Source organism: Kogia breviceps, chromosome 11 (genome assembly GCF_026419965.1).
Source record: "Kogia breviceps isolate mKogBre1 chromosome 11, mKogBre1 haplotype 1, whole genome shotgun sequence".
In the NCBI taxonomy this organism is placed as follows: Eukaryota; Metazoa; Chordata; class Mammalia; order Artiodactyla; family Physeteridae; genus Kogia; species Kogia breviceps.
Genome location: NC_081320.1, coordinates 2,662,497 through 2,682,017, shown reverse-complemented (window position 1 = coordinate 2,682,017; position 19,521 = coordinate 2,662,497). Strand labels below are relative to the sequence as shown.

At 52.6% G+C, this 19,521-nt stretch overlaps 1 protein-coding gene across 1 annotated transcript in view; it reads right to left on the bottom strand.

Annotated features, from left to right (window-relative positions):
* The window catches only part of TGFBRAP1 (transforming growth factor beta receptor associated protein 1), a 45,089-nt gene that overhangs the window by 9,226 nt on the left and 16,342 nt on the right, over positions 1-19,521 (bottom strand). The window contains exons 3-7 of the mRNA XM_059079523.2: positions 13,332-13,526; positions 10,962-11,116; positions 5,207-5,289; positions 3,379-3,720; positions 1,657-1,714 (exon numbers count right to left, since the gene is read on the bottom strand). Coding sequence (XP_058935506.1) covers positions 1,657-1,714; positions 3,379-3,720; positions 5,207-5,289; positions 10,962-11,116; positions 13,332-13,526 — 833 coding nt within the window. The remainder of the gene's footprint in view (positions 1-1,656; positions 1,715-3,378; positions 3,721-5,206; positions 5,290-10,961; positions 11,117-13,331; positions 13,527-19,521) is intronic.

Below are 19,521 nucleotides of genomic sequence, written 5' to 3'. Positions count from 1 at the left end.
GTGGCTTCTCTTGTTGCAGAGCACGGGCTCTAGGTGTGCGGGCTCAGTAGTTGATGCTCGTGGGCTCTAGCGTGCAGGCTCAGTAGTTGTGGCTCACGGGCTTAGTTGCTCCGCGGCGTGTGGGATCTTCCCGGACCAGGGCTTCAACCCGTGTCCCCTGCATTGGCAGGCGGATTCTCAACCACTGCGCCACCAGGGAAGCCCCTGTAAACTGAATCTTACTTTCAGAGCCTCAGAATGAAGTGGCATCACGAGGCGTGGCAGAGATGGGGGCTGCCTGAGAGCCCCCGGGCATCACCGTCCGTGCCGTGGTCCTCACCCACCTGTGCACACTGACTTCTGAACCACACCGTACCAGCAAGCGGCCCAGGAAACAGGCAGGCAGTGTAAACGCCGTAATTCTGGTAGCAGCGCACCAGTGTTTTTTATGTGACTAGTTTCTTCAGCGCTGAATTCCCCAAATCAAACAAACTATTCACTCAGCCATTGAAATGTGTCGTTAAAAAAATTCTGCCATATATGGTGATTTAGTCCATATTATTTCAATTTTGTAAATTCCTGTCTATATAGCTTTGCTAATGTTACTAACACACTTAAAACAAATTCTCAGAACATGGTGTTTTAAAAAAATAAAAATTTTAGCTTTGACACCCAAATCTGCTCTTAGCCACGGGGAGTATGTTGATGGGAACCTTGTTTTGTTTTTTACCGACTCCACAATCATGTTACCATGGTAATTTCTCAAAGCAGCCAGATATGCTTGGTGAGTTTGGTGAGCACTGCTAATGCTCTTAGCCGCTCACAAAAGATGCAAGACAAGAGACAAGATGAGAAATTTGGGCGCAAGAGCCCCTGCCAGGGCCCTGAGCACTGGCACAGTTCCCAGCCCTCCTGCTGACCAGTGGTGCCACCCGGGCAAGTGACTGGCCTTGATCAGCTTTAGTTTTGTCACAGATGACACGACAACCCAGCTCTCTGGCAAGACTTACTGTCATTAACAGTGGAAATTACAACCCGTTACTCACAGCCTTAATTTTTGATAAGGCAGTGGAGTCACAGGCCTTGTGGCTCAGTAAGAAATCCTATTTTTCTTACATTTTAAACAACAAAGTCTTGACAATGTTCTTTAAAGAGATGGAAAGATGAAGAAAAGAAAATTCTTGGGGCTTCCCTGGTGGCGCAGTGGTTAAGAATCCGCCTGCCAATGCAGGGGACGCGGGTTCGTGCCCCGGTCCGGGAAGATCCCACGTGCCGCGGAGCAACTAAGCCCATGCGCCACAACTACTGAAACCCGCACGCCTAGAGCCCATGCTCCGCAACAAGAGAAGCCACCGCAATGAGAAGAAGCCCGTGCACCGCAACTAGGGAAAGCCTGCACACAGCAAGGAAGACCCAATACAGCCATAAATAAATAAATAAAAGGGAAAAAAGAGAAAATTCTTGGCCAACATTTCTCAAGGATTCGCTTTCTAAAACAGTACTGTTTTTGTTTTGTACAAAAGGTTGTAGATCGGGCAAGACTGGTCTCTATCAATTGGTGATTTTTTTTCAAACAGGCTCCGGAGTTGTGGCACACGGGCTTAGCTGCTTAGCAACTTAGTTGCTAAGTTAAACGGTGGTGATCTTTAAACAGTGCTGAGATGCCTCTGAACTCACCTGAACGGCAGCAGCATCCTGGTGGTTGTAATGATAGAGCAGCCCCAGTGCAAAGTACCTGCAAGAAAGCTCGAGGTGAGTGCACCCTCTCCTGGCCACCCACTGCGGGCAGTGCCCCCACAGCAACGCCCTCGGCCCTGGGCCCCCGGCCCCACACGTGCTCTTCAACTCAGTTCAACGACAAATTTCAAGCACCAGAAAGATCCTCCTTCCTGTTTATTTACTTCCAGTCTGAAAATGTATTCCCTATCAATTTCCAGAAAGCAGCACTGTATTCACATCTAAGATGAGCTGAAAAATAAAACTATAACGCTGCTACGGAAAATCACATTCGGAATTGCTTTACAACTTGCTTCAAACACTATAGGATCTGCCGTCTCTTCAGTTAACCATTATTAACTTATCACGAGGTATTAAGACCGTTTGGAAGGGATGCTGTCTGAGCCATTCTGGGGTAAGGATTTTGAACGGCAATAAATGCCAACAGTATGCAGGCATTGCAGAGAACAGAAGGTCAGGGAGAGTCGGGTTGGGGGGACCCCGGGTTCCATGCCCTGACTTTCAATCCAGGCTTCATTACTTAGGGACTGTATGACCTTGAGCAAGTAGGTTACCCTCCTTGGCCCTTGCTTCCTCATTTATAAGCGGACAGGGTCAGTGATAACATGGGCATCGCCCGGGCCGTGAGCTGTTGCCACCCTCCCATGCTCACAGGTGTGTCCTCTCCTGGTCCTCTTCCCCAGCAGGTGACCGGATCAAGCTGCCCCAGGGAGCCATCGGATTTCTTCCCTCAAAGAGCAATCTCTCAAGATATCGAACTATTCCCGAGAACCCTTCTCTTCTCCCGAAAGCTTTCAGAAAGTTACACCGACTCCGCCAGACCCTGCCGTCCCAAGTCACTGCCGTAAGCTGCCAGTGCATTTTCTGGTTCCTAAATAAATCCCTCCATCCCACAGTGCCTTCGGGAAACTGAGGGAAACGGCTGAACGAGCCACTTCCCACATGGAGGCCCATGACGTCCTGCATCTGAACAGAGCCCGGATCATGGAATTTCACCAGCACCTCCGCCATCCATGTCAAATGCGTACCAAGTCACAGACAAAGAATCTTACAGCGAGCGCTCACCCGCCACCCCCCGGCCTAGAAGGGTTAGACCACCGCCTGCCACAGGATGAAGAAGCTGCCGGCTCTAACCACGTCATCACTGCAGACGGGCCCCCGTCGTAGCCGGTGGCCGGTCTGCAAGCGGGTGGGTGCCGACGAGCTCACGCCTGTGATGAAGGAGTTTCACCCCGTAACCCTTTATCCACAAGATCCAGAAGCCTCCCTGTCTGTTTATCCAGATGCCCATGTGTCCGTTCAGTCTGGCCATCAGCGGCCGAAGTGCGCCATCACTGTCCCGACACGCGTGTGGCATCTCGCACAGCTGAGTCCCACCCACATGGAAACCGAACGAGCACGCCATTGACTGACAAGGCCTACGACTGTACGATCTGCCACGAGGAGCTGGCACAAGAGTCGCGCCCTCTACGAACCCCTGCGGTGGATCTGCCGACCGCGATGAGGCTGACGGACCCCGAGGGCGCCGGGGGGAAACGCCCGGGACTCAGAAGTCACGCTGGTGCCCCAGCTGCACGACAGCTTCCCGCGGGTGGGGACGGGGAGGGGCCAGGCAGGGAGCCCTGGGTTCGGGGGGAGCGTCCGGGGGACAGAAACACTCACTTTTTGTGCTTCTCCAGCCAGGCGGCGCTGTCGGCGAGCAGACAGAAGTTCTCGGTGACCAGCAGGTCCAGCAGGCTGTCGTGGTCGGCCTCCGTGTACAGCTTGAGCAGGGCCGTGTCGACGTCCTCCTTGTAGCCGTTCGCCACCTCCGTGCTGCGGACTTCGTTCAGGTAGCTCATGAGGAAGTGCTTGCACCTGGCCACCTTCTCCTGGTCGCCCTGGGTCAGCTGGTTGAGGTCTGCAAACTCGTGCAGAGGAGGGTGGGACCGGGTGAACGAGGAGGACGTGGGCAGCAGGAAGGGGTACAGGGAGATCAGCTCCCGCACGTCGAGCTGGCCGCTTCTGCAATTACAGTGTCAAACTAAATGAAGCAAAAAGAGAGAGAGAGTGCACGTAGGCACACAAGACGACACTGGACGGGCGCGCTCTCTGCACGCCGTCCGCAGCTGCACGGGCCGCAGAGCGCCACGAGCCGGGCACCGCCCTCCCCCAGACCCCACGACAGAGCTGAGGGCTCGGCGGCCGCAGACGTGGCACCTCCAGTGCTGCGATGGGACGTGGGTCCCCGCAAACCCAGGCGGGGCGGGGGGACAGCAGGAGGCACAGCAGCTCTGATCAAAGGCAGATTCGGAGGAGGCCCCGTGTACATCTCCTCCTCTATGGCTCTGAGTTGTGCGGAATCTGTTCTATGCGGACATTTGGGAAACTTCTTCTACAGGCGATGCCTTCGTGGGACACTGAAGGGCGATCACAGCGGGTCTAAGTTCATCTTCTGAGCGAGCGTGAAGAGCCGCTGCTTCCCAGGGTGTGCCTGACCCCCGGCCCAGAGGAAGCGCTGCTGTTGGGGGGAGGGGCTGAGACAGGCCTGGGCTGGGGAGGGAGAGGGGTGGGATGGGTGCTGGGGAAGGGGGCGGCCCACGCATGCAGGATCCATGTCACGCGGAAGGGACCTCAGCTTCCTAAGACGGTGGACTGGGAGCACGCCGTTTACAATGTCCTCAGAAGAACAGTTTTTCAAGTCTTCCCAGAAGCACCTGCTCTTTCTCTAAACTCAGAGCTTTTGGTAAAATCTCTGGAGGAAAGGGAAAGCGAGCCATCGTGTGTTCCTAGGAATCCTTCACAGGGCATCAAACAAGCTCTTTAGCATTGCCTTCTTGTGCTTCCCTGGTGGCGCAGTGGTTAAGAATCCGCCTGCCAACGCAGGGGACACGGGTTCGAGCCCTGGTCCGGGAAGATCCCACATGCCGTGGAGCAACTAAGCCCGTGCGCCACAACTACTGAGCCCGTGCACCACAACTACTGAGCCTGCGCTCTAGAGCCCGCGAGCCACAACTACTGAGCCCGTGCGCTACAACTACTGAGCCCACATGCCACAACTACTGAAGCCCACGCACCTAGAGCCCGTGCTCCACAATAAGAGAAGCCACCGCAATAAGAAGCCCGCTCGCCGCAACTAGAGAAAGCCCACTCGCAGCAACGAAGACCCAACACAGCAAAATCAATCAATCAATCAATCAAATAATAAATAAATAAATAAATAAATTCCACGTTCCTTATTTTAAAAAAAAGAATTGTCTTCTCCTCTCTTAGAGGACCACTCTGTATGCCCCTTATCTGCCCTACCTTCAAGACACACGCCACAAGACACACGCCACAAGACACACGCCTCGGGCTAAGGGGGTCAGGGAGCGCGAGGGGTGTCCACACGACGGCCTCGCTACTTCTCCCCGGAGCACAGCACCCGTGGCGGCCTTTCCCGTCACAGCCACAGTGGAGGTCTGACCGCGGAGGGACACCTGGAAGGCTTGCCACGGACACCTCAGATTACCTGAAGAGTTCTTTAGCCTCCAGGAACTGAAGCTGCGCAAACTGTATAAAGCCCGCCTGCTGCAGGATCCGCCGGTACATGACCTGCAGGGAAAGACAGGTTTCATCGCTCTGACCTGCCCTGGAACCGCGACAGGAGGAGAAGCTAGGTTTCCGGCCATGATCCAGGCTAACTGATAACTATTCCACGGAAACCTGAAGTTACAAGGTAAGGAAAAAACGAGGCTTAGACGAAATGATTTTCAACATACACACGTATACACGTCCGTCAACCCCTCGTTCCTGAGACCAGGTTGTTCTCTAAGCACCGTTCTCTCTTCCTCGTGGGTTCCCACCCATCCCGATCCGCACTCCTCCTCCCACGCTCCCGGCTTTCTTGGCTGCTTCCACCTCCGGTGTTGAGGCGGACGTTAACATCGCCGGCGGCCCTCGGGGCCCGGAAGCCGCCCACCCTCTGCACTCCGGTGGAGCTGGCTCTTCACACGGGCGCTGCTCTGCACCCCTCCAGAACACAAGGCCCGTCCCAATTAACGGCCAACAGATAAATACGCAGGCTTTCCTGCCGAGGCTTGGGAGACACTGTGCGCTCTGTCCCCGCCCCCCCATCGGTGATACACAGCCACACCCACACCGCAGCCCGAGGATTCCTGCAATAAAAGTGCCGTTGGTCTGTGTCTAATCCAGTCCTACCCAAGTTTCCTGGACCACAGAGCCCTTTCTTCTGGTAACTTCCAGAAATAGCAATGCACTTAAGCAAGATGCCCTGTGGTGTCTGTAATTCCACCCGCTCCCTGTCACTGTCCAGCCGGTCAGCTTCAAGCTTTGTCCACCTTTGTCTGAAACGCCCTGTAGACCCGTCTCTGCTCTGTCCTCACTGGCTCCATCGCCTCAGCCCGGGCCCTCACCACCTCACAACTGAAGACTCTAACTGTGCTTAAGACCCTAGGACTTCAATTCCTCCCCTTTCTAATCCAGCCCGCCGTTTGATACGCCATAAATTCCTTGAAGGCATGTACATTACTCATCTTGGCGTCCCCACACCCCGGCAGAGTACCTGCCGTTTAAGTAATCACCTACTGACCCCATCAGTTTTTATGAAACTCCACTTTGTCTCTCGCTGAGCCCGTTTTACAGATGGGAACATCCTGTTCAGAGATGCTAGGTTTTTAGCCCAGAGTAACTAAGGTGTAAGCGGTTGAACCAGGGTTGAACCCCGGACCTTTCTGCTTCTAGAGCCCAGGTCTTCCCGCTCCCTGGCTCCCCCGGGTACACAGCAGGCGGCTAACACCGTTACCCCTGAAGAAACGAGGGAGATGGAGACGCCTAAAGGCTGTTCCTTCCGATCAGCTTTCAGAGGGGCTTGCGCTCCAAAGCACAGCAGCATCTCCTCCCGCCCCTGCAGAGCAATCCCTGCAGAGACGGCAGGAGAGGCAGCTGCTCCGCCATGACTCTCTTCCCCGACACCAGCTACGTCTGACGGGAAAACTGGCCTCTGAATGCCGCCAGCAATAAGTAGACAGGAGCGAGGCCAGGTTCTGTGGTGAGGGGATGCCAGTTCCGTCTCCGAAAGGAGAAGCAACAAAGGCCAACCACTTGGCAAGAAGGATGAAAAGGACCTGTCAGCTGCGGCAGAAGAATTCTCATTCACATCCAGGCTTGCTGATGAGAAAGCCGCTGAAAGGCAATTTTCTTCCCCGTGGCTGCAGGATTCAAATGCCCCCCCACTCTTCCCCTTCCTAAAGGGAAATAAAAAGGACTTTTGCTAACACTCCTGACTTCCAAGAGTATGGGGGTCATTCTCTGCAGTCTAGTCCGGGGGTGCAATGTAGACTTGGAGGAAGCCCACAGAGAGAGTCCTTCACCGCGGACGCCGAAGCCGTGCACGCTGCGGCGAGAACACCACTGAATCAGGACCTTTACCCAGCGCAGCCAATTCCTGGGTCTCGGAAAGGGACGGCCTCCGTCCCAGAACATCCCCTGTGACTGACGCCTCCCCCTGGTCCAGCTCAGGTGACGATGAACTACAAGACCTGGGGCCGGGGAGGCCGGCAGGAGAAGAGGGCTGCGCACGTGGGCTGGGTGAGGGAGAGAACCAGAAAGTCTGCTGAGACCCCCCAACGTCAGAGCTAACGCACGATGGGATCAGCTGTCCTTTTCACTTACGAGTTTGCCCGTCAGCGTAAGGTGGCTGCCAAAACTCTCAGGCGAAGAGGGAAAAACGAACAAAACAGGCCTCTACGTGGTGTCACCCCACACCTACCCCGTGCGAGGCTGTGGGCCTGACGCCAGCCAGGTGTAAAGGGCGCCTGTATTCTGGAAGCAAGGTGAGGCTGAAGTCAGACCTACGTTACTAGTACGTACGTTACTTTTTATCCCCAAGGATAAAAAGGACGTAAGACACAAACATTCACAGGACGACTGGGGAAATGTGGGCAGGTGGGACACCCCAATCTAGGAAGGAATTAAGTGTTGATTTTGGAGACTGATGTGATGGTTACCTTTCACAGGGGGCTTTCCTGTCTTTGGAACATCCATAGTGAAATATATTTTAGATGAAATAGAAAAATACAAACAAACAGGTATCAGAGCTCAAACTTAAACATGATACCATCCACACTACATGATACAAATCAAGCAAACCTTTTGTTTGGCCCAAACCTGTGTCTGTAAATGTGTCCTTACTGCCTCTTTCCGTGTGGCATCCCAAACCTTAATATGGTTTAAGCTCGGCTTCCTTAAAGATCTAAGCTCTCTCGCCCTTTGGATCTATGGAAGGAATATTCCTTTCATCCAAGTTCCACAGTTAAACTTCTTGACAAACCCCTCCCTGGTTCAGAACTCAGTGAAGCAAAACTGATGTTCACTTTAATGGAGAGAAAGGTGAACTGTGAAAAGCCAGTCCCCTGAACTTCTGGGTCCCTTTCTCTCTCCCTTTCTGGTTTTTCTGAGCCCAGGGTCTAGCAATTGGTCGCCAGCCTCCTGAAGTTAAAATACGTAATGTACTTAATCATTGTAGGAGTCGCACCCAACCCTTGAAAATGCATACACATGCATGAGAAATGACCTCTGGACGTTTTTATCAATATTGTCTTCTTTTTCTCTCGTGGTTCTATTTTAAACAAAAACCTCCTGCTCCCGGACTCGGAGCCCAGCTGTCTGAAGACCAGTTCAGAGCCCCGAATCGCCCTCCATCGTTCCTCGTGGCGGTGGCCCAGCCCCAGGCACAAGCAGAGTGCGAGGGAAGAGAAGAGGGAAGCGTCAGCCCAGGACCCCGGGGAGGGCAGAGCAGGAGGAGAGGGTAAAACGGCCCTGGGTCAGGGCTTCCCTGCTGGCGCAGTGGTTGGGAGTCCGCCTGCCGATGCAGGAGACGCGGGTTCGTGCCCCGATCTGGGAGGATCCCACGTGCCGCGGAGCGGCTGGGCCCGTGAGCCGTGGCCGCTGAGCCTGCGCGTCCGGAGCCTGTGCTCCGCAACGGGAGAGGCCACAGCGGTAAAACGGCCCTGGGTTACAGGTTAAGACGTATAATTGTGGGAGCACTGATCAAGCAGTCGGGCATGGGGAGGATTCAGAGCCAAGGGCATATGTGAGCAAGACATCGAAACCGGTACTTGGTGGAGTTTAGAAGTTCACTCCACTGATAGAAAATAGCACAAAGAGCAAGTAAAGAAAACAGGGAGGGTGGGGAGGTGGGTGAAAGCACGGGGCGCTGATGAGGCAGCGAGGCTGGCCCGGCTTTACCCAGGGATGCCCAGAGGCCAGCCATCTCTGCAGGGGGTCTTTGGATGGTGGCACTGGCTACTTTTGACTCGTTTTCAGGCTTAGAAGTGTTTTAGGATGGCTCCCAGAGTGCCTGCACAGTGCAGGGCTCAGGCGGCGGGCAGCTCAGGCCAGGGTCACGGCGGGGGGGGGGTGGGGGGAGGCAGCGGGGAGCCGGGGAAGCGGGCAGGGCCTGGCCGCGAAGGCCACCTGGTGCAGACTTGACTGTGGGCGGGGAGGCACCCGCGGAAGGATTTCCAGCTAAGGGTTTGGTGGACCCGTCAGAAAGCACCTTCCGCGGGGCCTGCAGACACGCAGGAAAGGGGCTGTGAAAACAATTCAGGCACACCGGGAGAAGGGTCCCCGGCAGCCACGTGGGCATGAGAAGGAGAGCCAAGTTCAAGGTCACTGGGGGTGCACGTCTGGGGCACACGCCACGGGGGGAAGGCGGGGAGTGTGCTTGGTGGACAGACCCCAACTGGGGTGTCAGACAGCAGAGCAAGACAAGCACTAAGACCATCCGGTATCCACTGCGCAGCTGCTCGCAGGAGATCGGGAGGAGAAAAGCAAACATCCAAGAACACGGGCAGCCTCTCTAAGAAAACGGGGCACACCTGAGGTGCGCCCATGGGTGTGCGCAAGGAGGGGGCACCCGACACGTGCCCGTCCAGACACCCGTGCGCTCCCGGGGCCCACCCTCGGGACGGAGAGGAGCCGAGAGCAGCAGAGCAGAGGCCAAGGCTGCCTCCCCACGTGGATGCGCGAGGACAGCGTGGCAGAAACAGGCGCGCTCAGCACAGAAACGCGCGCCGAACTGACGGGTTTCTTCTTCGTGCTTTTGCTGCCCCCTGCTGAACGCTCAGAGATCATCTCACTAAAAACTGAGGGACTGAGAGGGCGGGCTTAGCACGTGCAAACCATTCTCTGTGGGACGGAGAAACAGCAAGGTCCTACTGTACAGCACAGGGAACTACGGTCAACAGCCTGGGATCAACCATCATGGAAAAGAATACGTGTGTCCAACTGAGTCACGCTGCTGTACGGCAGAGATTAACACAACACTGTAAATCAACTCTACTTTGATAAAATTTTCTTTTAGATGAGGAGTAAAGATGGAAAGCTTATCAATGTTTATCCTGTGACCATAAGTGACACGTCCTGACTTCTTCCACCCTCGGAATCCACCCTCTGCAGCATAAAGCCACTGAGGCCAGAAAGCACAGCTTCACTCCACAAACCACATCATCCTGAAAATCTGGCCAACAGAAACAAGAAGGGGATCGCTACGAATCCATCAGAACTTTTAATGATGGACTCAGACGTTCCCGTGAAGCGTGCACACACCAATATTACGCTTTCTGACTCTCAAATACATAGAGTAACCCGAACTCACCTTGCAACTGATCAGGGAGCAATTTCTAGGAAACCCGATTTCCTCAGACATGAGAATAAGTTGTGTTTGTTTCATCAACCGTATTGATCGTACCGACGGTATTAAAGTTAGCGTTTCTTAAATGCATTAAAAGTTTTCTCCTAAGGAAATGAATTAGATGGATTCCAGCAACATTAGATGGTTTATCGGTACGGTTCACAAAGCTTTTTCTGTAGATAACATAAACCTAAACTCTACAAATTCAACCCCATCCCAACAAATATAAATTCGGAATTGGGAGACAAATTAACCTGAGGTTCCTCTTTTCGTCGGTAACACCTGTGCCCTGAGCCTCCTCTGGAAGAAGGACGCTGATTAGAAATACAACTTGGTGAATTAGGCACCGGATTATGTCAGAGGCTCAAGTCCCCGCTTGGCCTCTGCCGGCAGCGTGACCTCATCCAGCTGTCGGCCCGGCTGCTCTGCACCCTGCTTCCTGATCTGTACAACGTGGAGACGCAGAGAAACTTGAACGACGGACAGGAAGCGGTCTGGGTCTGCAGGGCCCAGCGCACTTAGATGCTAACGTTTTCTAAGCCGGCGGCCTGGGGGCCCGCTGATTACAAACCTGAAATTTTTCCTTTGGGATGTTCCTCCGGGCGCCTTTCGCTAGAACCAGAGCCTCCTCCACTCTCCGGCTTGCTAGAAGATCCTGTATTTGTTTTTCCAGAGGTAACGGAACCAAGAAGTAAACTCCTTTACTCGTGGCGACGATCACTCTTCCTGGGAAGAAAGGGAACACGGCTGGAAAGGGCAAGAACACACGCCCCCTCTCGCCCAAAGAGGAGCGCGAGTGGATATCTGACCGATGGCATCCCAGTGCCCCAAGCCCGAGTTCCCACGGCAACCAGAACCGAACGCTTCTCTTCCCATCTTCCCAGCGTCAGAAAAGGGCGAACTCTTAGCAGTACATTTCCGAAGTATGGGATATTAAAATGTTTGGCCTTTTTGAAATTCTGAAGTGCTGATAAATTTAAAACCAGTTGAGTAGATCCATAATGAGGCTATAGTGCTCAGTCCTGGAAAATAAGCAGTAAGAATTATGCTATCCCTCATATAAGACTTTTGAAAAATTCTTTTCTCTCCAGGGTAGTCAGTTCACAGGAAACTAAGATTACAATGCAACATTCTGAACCATAAGATAACATTTCAGGGCTTCCTTGGTGGCGCAGTGGTGGAGGGTCCACCTGCCGATGCAGGGGACGCAGGTTCGAGCCCCGGTCCGGGAAGATCCCACATGCCGCGGAGCGGCTGGGCCCGTGAGCCATGGCCGCTGAGCCTGCGCGTCCGGAGCCTGTGCTCCGCAACGGGAGAGGCCACAGTAGTGAGGGGCCCGCGTACCGCAAAAAAAAAAAAAAAAAAAGGTAACATTTCACACTCGCCCGTCATCCAAAATCACCCGATCTCGGCGTTACCTTCTCCCTTCCCCCACTGCCCCGTGATGCCTGGCACGGTCCGCTGGGGAGTCGGACCTGCCACCAAGACAGCTGCTCCTGCCAAGCTTTGAGAGCGGTTTCTGCTCCCTCTGGAGACACGTTTTAAGCTAAACTATCACCCGTTCCCAGGAAGCAGTGGAACGACCTTGTCTGCCTGTCTGAAGGTCGTTCAGGGTCAGCCAAGCCCTTGCTTCTCCCTCCACTCCTCCCTCCTTGGGAATCATCATGTCCACCCCAGTCCCACCGCCTGGTCTCTCCCCACCTGGATCTCCCCTCCCTGGCCTCCCTGCCCGGCTCTCTGTCTGCATCACCCGTCCTCCACGTCAACCCATGTCACTGTCCTCACACTCAGATGACGTTCTGCCCCCGCTCCGCACTGGTGCCCCGCCTTCTGGGAAGCCTCCGCGTGCTCCCGCCGGGGGTGGGTTATGTCGCCAGCCTCCGCGTGCCCGCAACCGATCCCCTGTGCCCACCTCCAGCCCTCGGCATGCAAAGCACGTAACGCCGTCATGAATAAACTCTCCCAGCACGCGTGTCAGGGCCCCAGTCAAGCCCTGACACGCTTCACACGGGACCTCGAGACTCAGCAGGTCTGCGTCCCCAGCATCGAACACAGCAAGGCTAACGTCTGGGGAGCCCCAATCCCGACACGGCAAGGGCAGTGCACAGCTCTAGACTAGCTCCTGGTTTGAAGAGAATATCATCAGTGGCATTCTTAGGAAGCCAGGGAAATCTGACCACAGGCAGGGGCTGGGAGCACATTTCTGGGGTGTGCAAAGGGCTTTGTGGTCATGCGGGAAAACGCCTGCTGAAGGATTCCGGATTCAGTGCCATGGTCTCCTCCACTCACTTCCAAACTGCTCAGCAGAATGTGAACCAGTACGAAACCTAGGTGAATGCGGGGCAGGGATTCACTTTGTTTTTCTTTCAACTTTTCAGCACGTTGGAAGATGTTCATAATAAAATTTAGGAAAAGTAAAATAAATCCCTCCCTCCCTGGCTGCCCTGGTCCACTGCGGCCTCATCCAGGCCAGCCCTCCTCACACAACAGGCACCAACAGTCCCCGTGAATCACTTGCGTGGCCCGGAGCCCAGAGTTCCTTCTTGTGCAGATTTGCGCATGCCTTTCTCTCTGCCTGAAGGTTCTTTCACACCACATCCACCTGGCAGATTCCTACTCATCCTTAAAGGTTTGGCTCAAACACTGTCTCCTACAGGAAGCCCTCCCTGATGCTTCTAGGAAATACTTCCTCCTCTGCTCCCCCAGTTGGCCTTATTTTGTTGCTATCAAGCTCTCAAACTGCTGTGGCTATTTGTTTCACTATCTCCCTTTAACCTCGGTGCCCCGAGGCACCGCAGAGACCGTATTACCATGGCCTGTGGATCTCCCACGCTCAGCAAGAGGCCAAGTTCCCAATGGACCCTTAATAGCATTTAGTGAAGAAATACACGCATAAAAGACTGACAGTTAAATGTTGTTAAGATTCCGTGGAAACGAGTACCTTCAAAATCCTGGAGGATGTGACCTTCCTTAAAGGGCAGGGTCTGCTTTTGTTGCTGGTCCAGCATGCTGTGAACGGTGATGAACTCGCTGTCGAGGGCAATGACGTACGGGAAGCAGACGGCCGCTCCAACCACGTTCTCTGACCAGTGCACGGGTGCGCGCTGAGATATCCCGGCCACCGTGGCAAACATGCCTGGGAAAACAGGAAGGGTCAGGAGGGCTCCAAAGAGCTGGGCTTTGCTTGTTTGTTTTCTGTAGATGTGTCTGAACGCAGAATACCTGCCCCTTCATTACATTTCGAGATGGGAAAGATAATATAACAGCGGTGTGTGCAAACGACCCTCCGTGACTATTCTCGTGAAGAGAACCGCTTTCTCCAGGACATCTACATCACTATTTCCTTCCAATTAAACATGACGTTAAAAACGTGTACATGTACCCACATGAAGGTGTATACAGCTCATGTCCTCACATGTGGGGAAAAGTGACTTTCACACAATTTAAGAAGCTTCACAAGCTTGCTTCCATATCCGGTCCTCCAATGGGTTTGCATCTCTAAGTGCCAGCTGTTCCCTATACATTCACTCAACACTGAACGCATTCATTCAGATACTTATTGAGCACCTACTGTGTGCCAGGCACTCTACAAGGCTTCCTATCCAGAACTGTCTGTGTTCAGAGTTCAAGTCTAATTCTGGATACACGTTCTCTCTAATGCAGGGATACAACCAGTCTTGCACTGAAAACAGAGAGCTATTAAGTGTTTTTCAATGATAACTTCCATAGTCGACCACAGTTCATCTATTTTGTACATAAAGCACTAAACGACATTTCCAAATGAGCTGGATAGAGTCCACAGATACTGGGGTTTATGAAAATTCACATTCACCCAGTGAAGTCAATCCGTTTTAAGTCAGTTTTCAAAGTGCTTGACATAAAACACCTTTAAAAACATGGTATGTGAATCAACTATACTTCAATAAAAACAAAAAACAGCATGCTATTGCCTGCAAATGATTAGATATTCCTACAGTAGAAAAACGGTTTCTATTACACAACAGAGAAGCAGGGAGAGAGAGAGAGACAGAAATACAGACAGTACTTTAAAACAATGGAAAGTATCTCAAATATATGATAGGAGCAAAATTCCTAAGCCTATGAAATCACTGACCCTCCCAAATTTTCCATGGTTACAGAGAATGAAATGTATTGCACTTAATCAAGTACAAACATAGCTCTTTTCCTCCAAAGTAGGCTGTTATTGAAAATGGGTATCAGGGGATTCCCTGGTGGTGCAGTGGTTAAGAATCCACCTGCCAATGCAGGGGACACAGGTTCGAGCCCTGGTGCAGGAAGATCCCACATGCCGCAGAGCAACTAAGCCCGTGCGCCACAACTTCTGAGGCTGGACTCTAGAGCCCGTGAGCCACAACTACTGAGCCCGCGAGCCACAACTACTGAATCCCGCGTGCCTAGAGCCCGTGCTCTGCAACGAGAAGCCATCGCAAGAGAAGCCCGCCCACCACATTGAAGAGTAGCCCCCACTCACCGCAACTAGAGAAAGCCCATGTGCAGCAACGAAAACCCAATGTAGCCAAAAAAATAAAATAAAAAATTTATAAAGAGAGAAAATGGGTATCAGGTGGGATCACACATGTGTGTCCACGCTGTGCTCTTGCCTGACACAATCTGGGGCACCTCCTGCAGGGGTCACTTGTACGTACAACACTTGTTTGGTTCTGCTTCACACTTAAAATACTGGCTCTCGTCACGTAAGTAGCACCAACCAAAACCCTGTCAAGATGACAGCGCAGTGAGCCTTAGAGAGAGAGTGAGTATGTGTGTGTGTGTGTGTGTGTGTGTGTGTGTGTGTGTGAGAGAGAGAGAGAGAGAGAGAGAGAGAGAGAGAGAGAGAGAGAGAGAGAAAGAGAGCATCTCCTACTAAGGAAACACATTCCTTCCCCTTCAGTATTTCCCTTCCACCCTTAAAAGTCTCTTAAAATCATCCCGAAAAAGACTAACTCAAGAGAAAAACAAAGGATATGCATCAGCAATTCACAGAAAACAAAATGCAAATAGCTAATAAATTCCTGAAGAGATTCCCATATTCCTTAGTAACCAGGGGAACAGGTTCAAATAAATAAGTGAAAAACCAAGTTATACCCATCAGAGTGGCCAAAGGTTACAGACTAACAGCGCCAAGCGTTGGTGTGGTATGAGCAACACTTCTGGAGAATAATTCTTTATCAAAACTGAATATACACTGACACGTTAATCTGGTGATTCTACTTTTAAATCGATGGCCAATTACAAGCACAATGGTCACTGCGGTGTTTTTAAGAACAGTGTAAAACTGAGAATGATACCTAAAGAGAATGTGACTTTGGGTGACCCACCACGAACAGAAAAGAAAGCTCACTTGTTAGATGAGAACAAACAAGAAGAGCTGTAAGTCAGCATATGCTGAGCACAAGCTTAAAGCGACGGCCGACCTGAGCCGCGCCCAGGAGCTCCCCGGCGGTGAAGGGGTTCAGGGAGATGCATTGGTAACTACCTCCCAGATAAAAAGCAGACACGGGAGGATGACAGGAGGTCGGTGGGGCCGCCGCAGCGAGAAGCACGAGGGTTCCCAGGATGCAGGGAAGTGGGTATGTGGCCCCGGAAGAGAGCAAACCCTGCCTGGGATGCTGAGGGTCAGAAAGTCAAGTTCAAGTTCGGGGCAGAGCAGGAAACGCTGACCAGGAAAGTCAGGCTGAACTTGTTACAGGGTTACAGTGGCCCTTAGGAAGGCTGGCCTGGCAGGAGCCTGGAAGGAGGGACAGACCCAAACTCGGGGGAGGCCAGGCGGCCGCCAGCCACCAGGAAGGAGGCCTGAGTCAGGCCAGCCGGGGGGTCTGACCGAGGAGGGGTAACTTCCGGGGCGAATCGGGGAACTGGGCACCTGACTTAGAGGGAGCGGGAGTCAAGGCCACTGTGTGCCATCGGAGCCAGGACCAACACAGTCGGGCGAGTCTGAGACCAAGCCGGGGTCAGGATGCAGGGCTGGCAGGGCATGGACCTCTGGGAGAGCTGCCTGGAGCTCCAGTGCAGCCTCAGGGGTGAGGGCACCCTTCCTGCAGCAGGAGAGCCAGGGGAGGCCAGGCCGTGGGGAGAGGACGTTCCTCTGGGGCTGGCGAGGGCTCCTCCTTACTTCTTTCCAGAGCAGACCAGGAGTCAAGGAGCTCGGTGGAAATGTGGAAAACCCCGGGAAGCTCAGCGCCGGCAGCTAAGAGGGGCCGACAGGGCAGCGGGTTCTGAGCCAGGGGTGGAGAGGGCACAGAGTGAAGGCACAGACTCTGGTGCCTGATACTGTACAGTCACAGAGAGGACGTACCTAAGGTCTGAATGACCCCATGACTGCATCGCCGAAGTGTTCAAAGAGCATGAAACACGTGGAGGGAGAGAGACTCGAGGTGCAAAGCCTCAGCTCTGCAGGAGGAAATGAGGTTCGCACTCTCTAGGATTTTCCGAGCATTTAGAAGCAGCCAGCGAAAGAGGCTGAAGGGAGAGAAAAGCACACCATCTGCACCCAGACGTCTGGCAAATGTAACCTGGTGACGGGACAAGCGTACAGCAACCCCAAGGAGCCTGTGAATTTCAGGTCGAATAACCGTGTTCTGGATAGCACAGCTGTCACGGGAGCACGGACTCTAAAACGCTGTCCAGCCTCGCCCTGGAATTAAATCAGGGTCGCCGCACTTACCCGCCAAGGCCGGGCATCGCCCGACCAGGGACTGTGCAGCACAGGGGCCCAGACGTGGATGTTCTTGCCACGAAAAGGGCGGAAACCAGAGATCAAGAACAGAGGCTTCTGGGCTTCCCTGGTGGCGCAGTGGTTGAGAGTCCGCCTGCCGATGCAGGGGACGTGGGTTCGTGCCCCAGTCCGGGAAGATCCCACATGCCGCGGAGCGGCTGGGCCCGTGAGCCATGGCCGCTGCGCCTGCGCGTCCGGAGCCTGTGCTCCGCAACGGGAGAGGCCACAGCGGTGAGAGGCCCACGTACCGCAAAAAAAAAAAAAAACACACACAAAAAAAAGAACAGAGGCTTCTACCCAAAAAGAAAAGCAGAGGATTTCACTGGAATAAAAGAGCAGGTCAGGAACTGGCAACCAGGGGTCCCGGTCAGGCAGAGTTAAGGGGCCACGGGGCCGCTCAGGAACAGGGGCACCGTTGTTGACACCCACCGATTCTCTGCTCGAAAGCAGGTGACACGCGCTGTTGTTTCTATATCGTCAAAGGCACACAAGTGCCGTCAACCTGCAAATGTACCACGTTTGTAAATGGTACACCTTTAAAAACCATTGTTTTCCACTGGGTTATTTTTCCATTTAGACGGTTTCCACCCTCTACATATCAGTGGACCCCCTTATCTGAGCTGGGAGGAGGAAGGGAGGCCATGACGGGTACGGAGTAGCTGAATTATCTGCATTTTTCAAGAAGCATTATCCAAGGATAGAGTTTAAAGTCACAATAATCAATTGTATTATGAAATTTTCAACAAAGCACTGCTTAAAATAGTACAATTTAAACTACAGCAGGGAGTTCCCTGGTGCCCTCGTGGTTAGGATTCTGGGCTTTCGCTGCCGGGGCCCAGGTTCAATCCCTGGTCGGAGAACTGAGATCCTACGGGCTGCGCGGCCCCGCCAAAAAAAAAAAAAAAAAAAAAAACTAAGGCAAAAAGTTAAGAGCAATTTCTGATGACAGGGGGGTGGGCACACGTGATCTGCAGGGGGGAAGGCAGTGGGCAAAACGAAAACATACAGCGTTCATATGCCTGATGGTGCCTATGCATCCATTATAGTAGTTTGCTTGACCTTAACTTCTGAAGCATTTTAATGATGGTGGTGGTTACTGTGCTGTACACGGAGTCTGCATAAAGTGATGTATTACAGAGCTCACGAGGGATCTCCAAGTTGCTTATAATCACGCCTATTACAAGCAGAACAACAATTAAGAAGGTTGGTTCATTTACCATGATGCCCAGGTAGCTGGGACAGATTAAGTTTGAGGAAAAATGAGGCCTGAACATGACTGACTACCATTTCCCTTCAATCTGAACACGAAAACCAACACAAGGGTGCCGGAGTCAAACGTTTTCACAACAAAAAGCCTTTACAGCTAAAGCAGGCTCTGGCTCATCAACAAGCAATCGGACCTGATGGGACAAAACGGGAAACCCGTTAGGCGAGGCCCAACGGCATAAGGAAACTAACTGTACCTGAGAGGCAGCCACCGCCACCAGCGAGGAAGGACAGACTCCTGAATCAGGTGTGGGGAGAACAGACAACCGTACAGACAAAGATGAAATCGAATTCACTTTTCACTATAAGAAATGCAACCATAAAAGTACCCGCAGAAAACCTGGGCGAATCTGTCTACAACCTGGGAGAGGGAGGAACATCCCTAACAATTATGACTCAAAAAAGAAGCAATAAAGTACAAAGGGTAATACATATGATTATATAGAAACGTGTAAGAAACACTCTTTCAGGGTAAAAAACTGGAGATATTTGAAACATGTCTCAGACAAAAGTAAATAGCCAGCAAGAAGGGATAATTCCCATCAAAAGAAAGGCAAATGGCTCTTAAATTCTTGAGAAATGTTCCATCTTGCTCATAAAAGGAGAAATGTGATTAACACCACTGAGATACCATTCCTCATGTGCCAGACGGGCAAAAACACGAAAGTCTGACAATATATCGACACTGCTGGCAAAGCTGAGGGGAAACAGGCGCCAGGGGAAGAAAAAATGGTACCTACCACCTTTGTCGGGGTGGGGGGTGGGGGGCAGTGTCCCCCTCCAGATTCACATGCGTTTACATGTGGACTCAGCAACCCCATCTTTAGAAAGATTTCCTACAGATACACTGGAAAAATCCAAACCGATAAGCTCCTACTAATACCATGGACTGGAAAAAACCCAAATGCCCACCAGACGTGGAAACTTGTACATATTTACAGAAGAAAACAATAAGAGAAAGCAATTTCTAGAAATGGAAAGTGAAGCGAAACACATCCGTCTAACTGTATATCCCGTTGTTGGCATAGCCACACGGAATTGGCAACTATTCCCAGTGACCTCAAACGCAGAAATGTGACCGCACGTTCCTAGCAGGTTACACGGCCCGTACCCTGAGGACAAAAAGAAC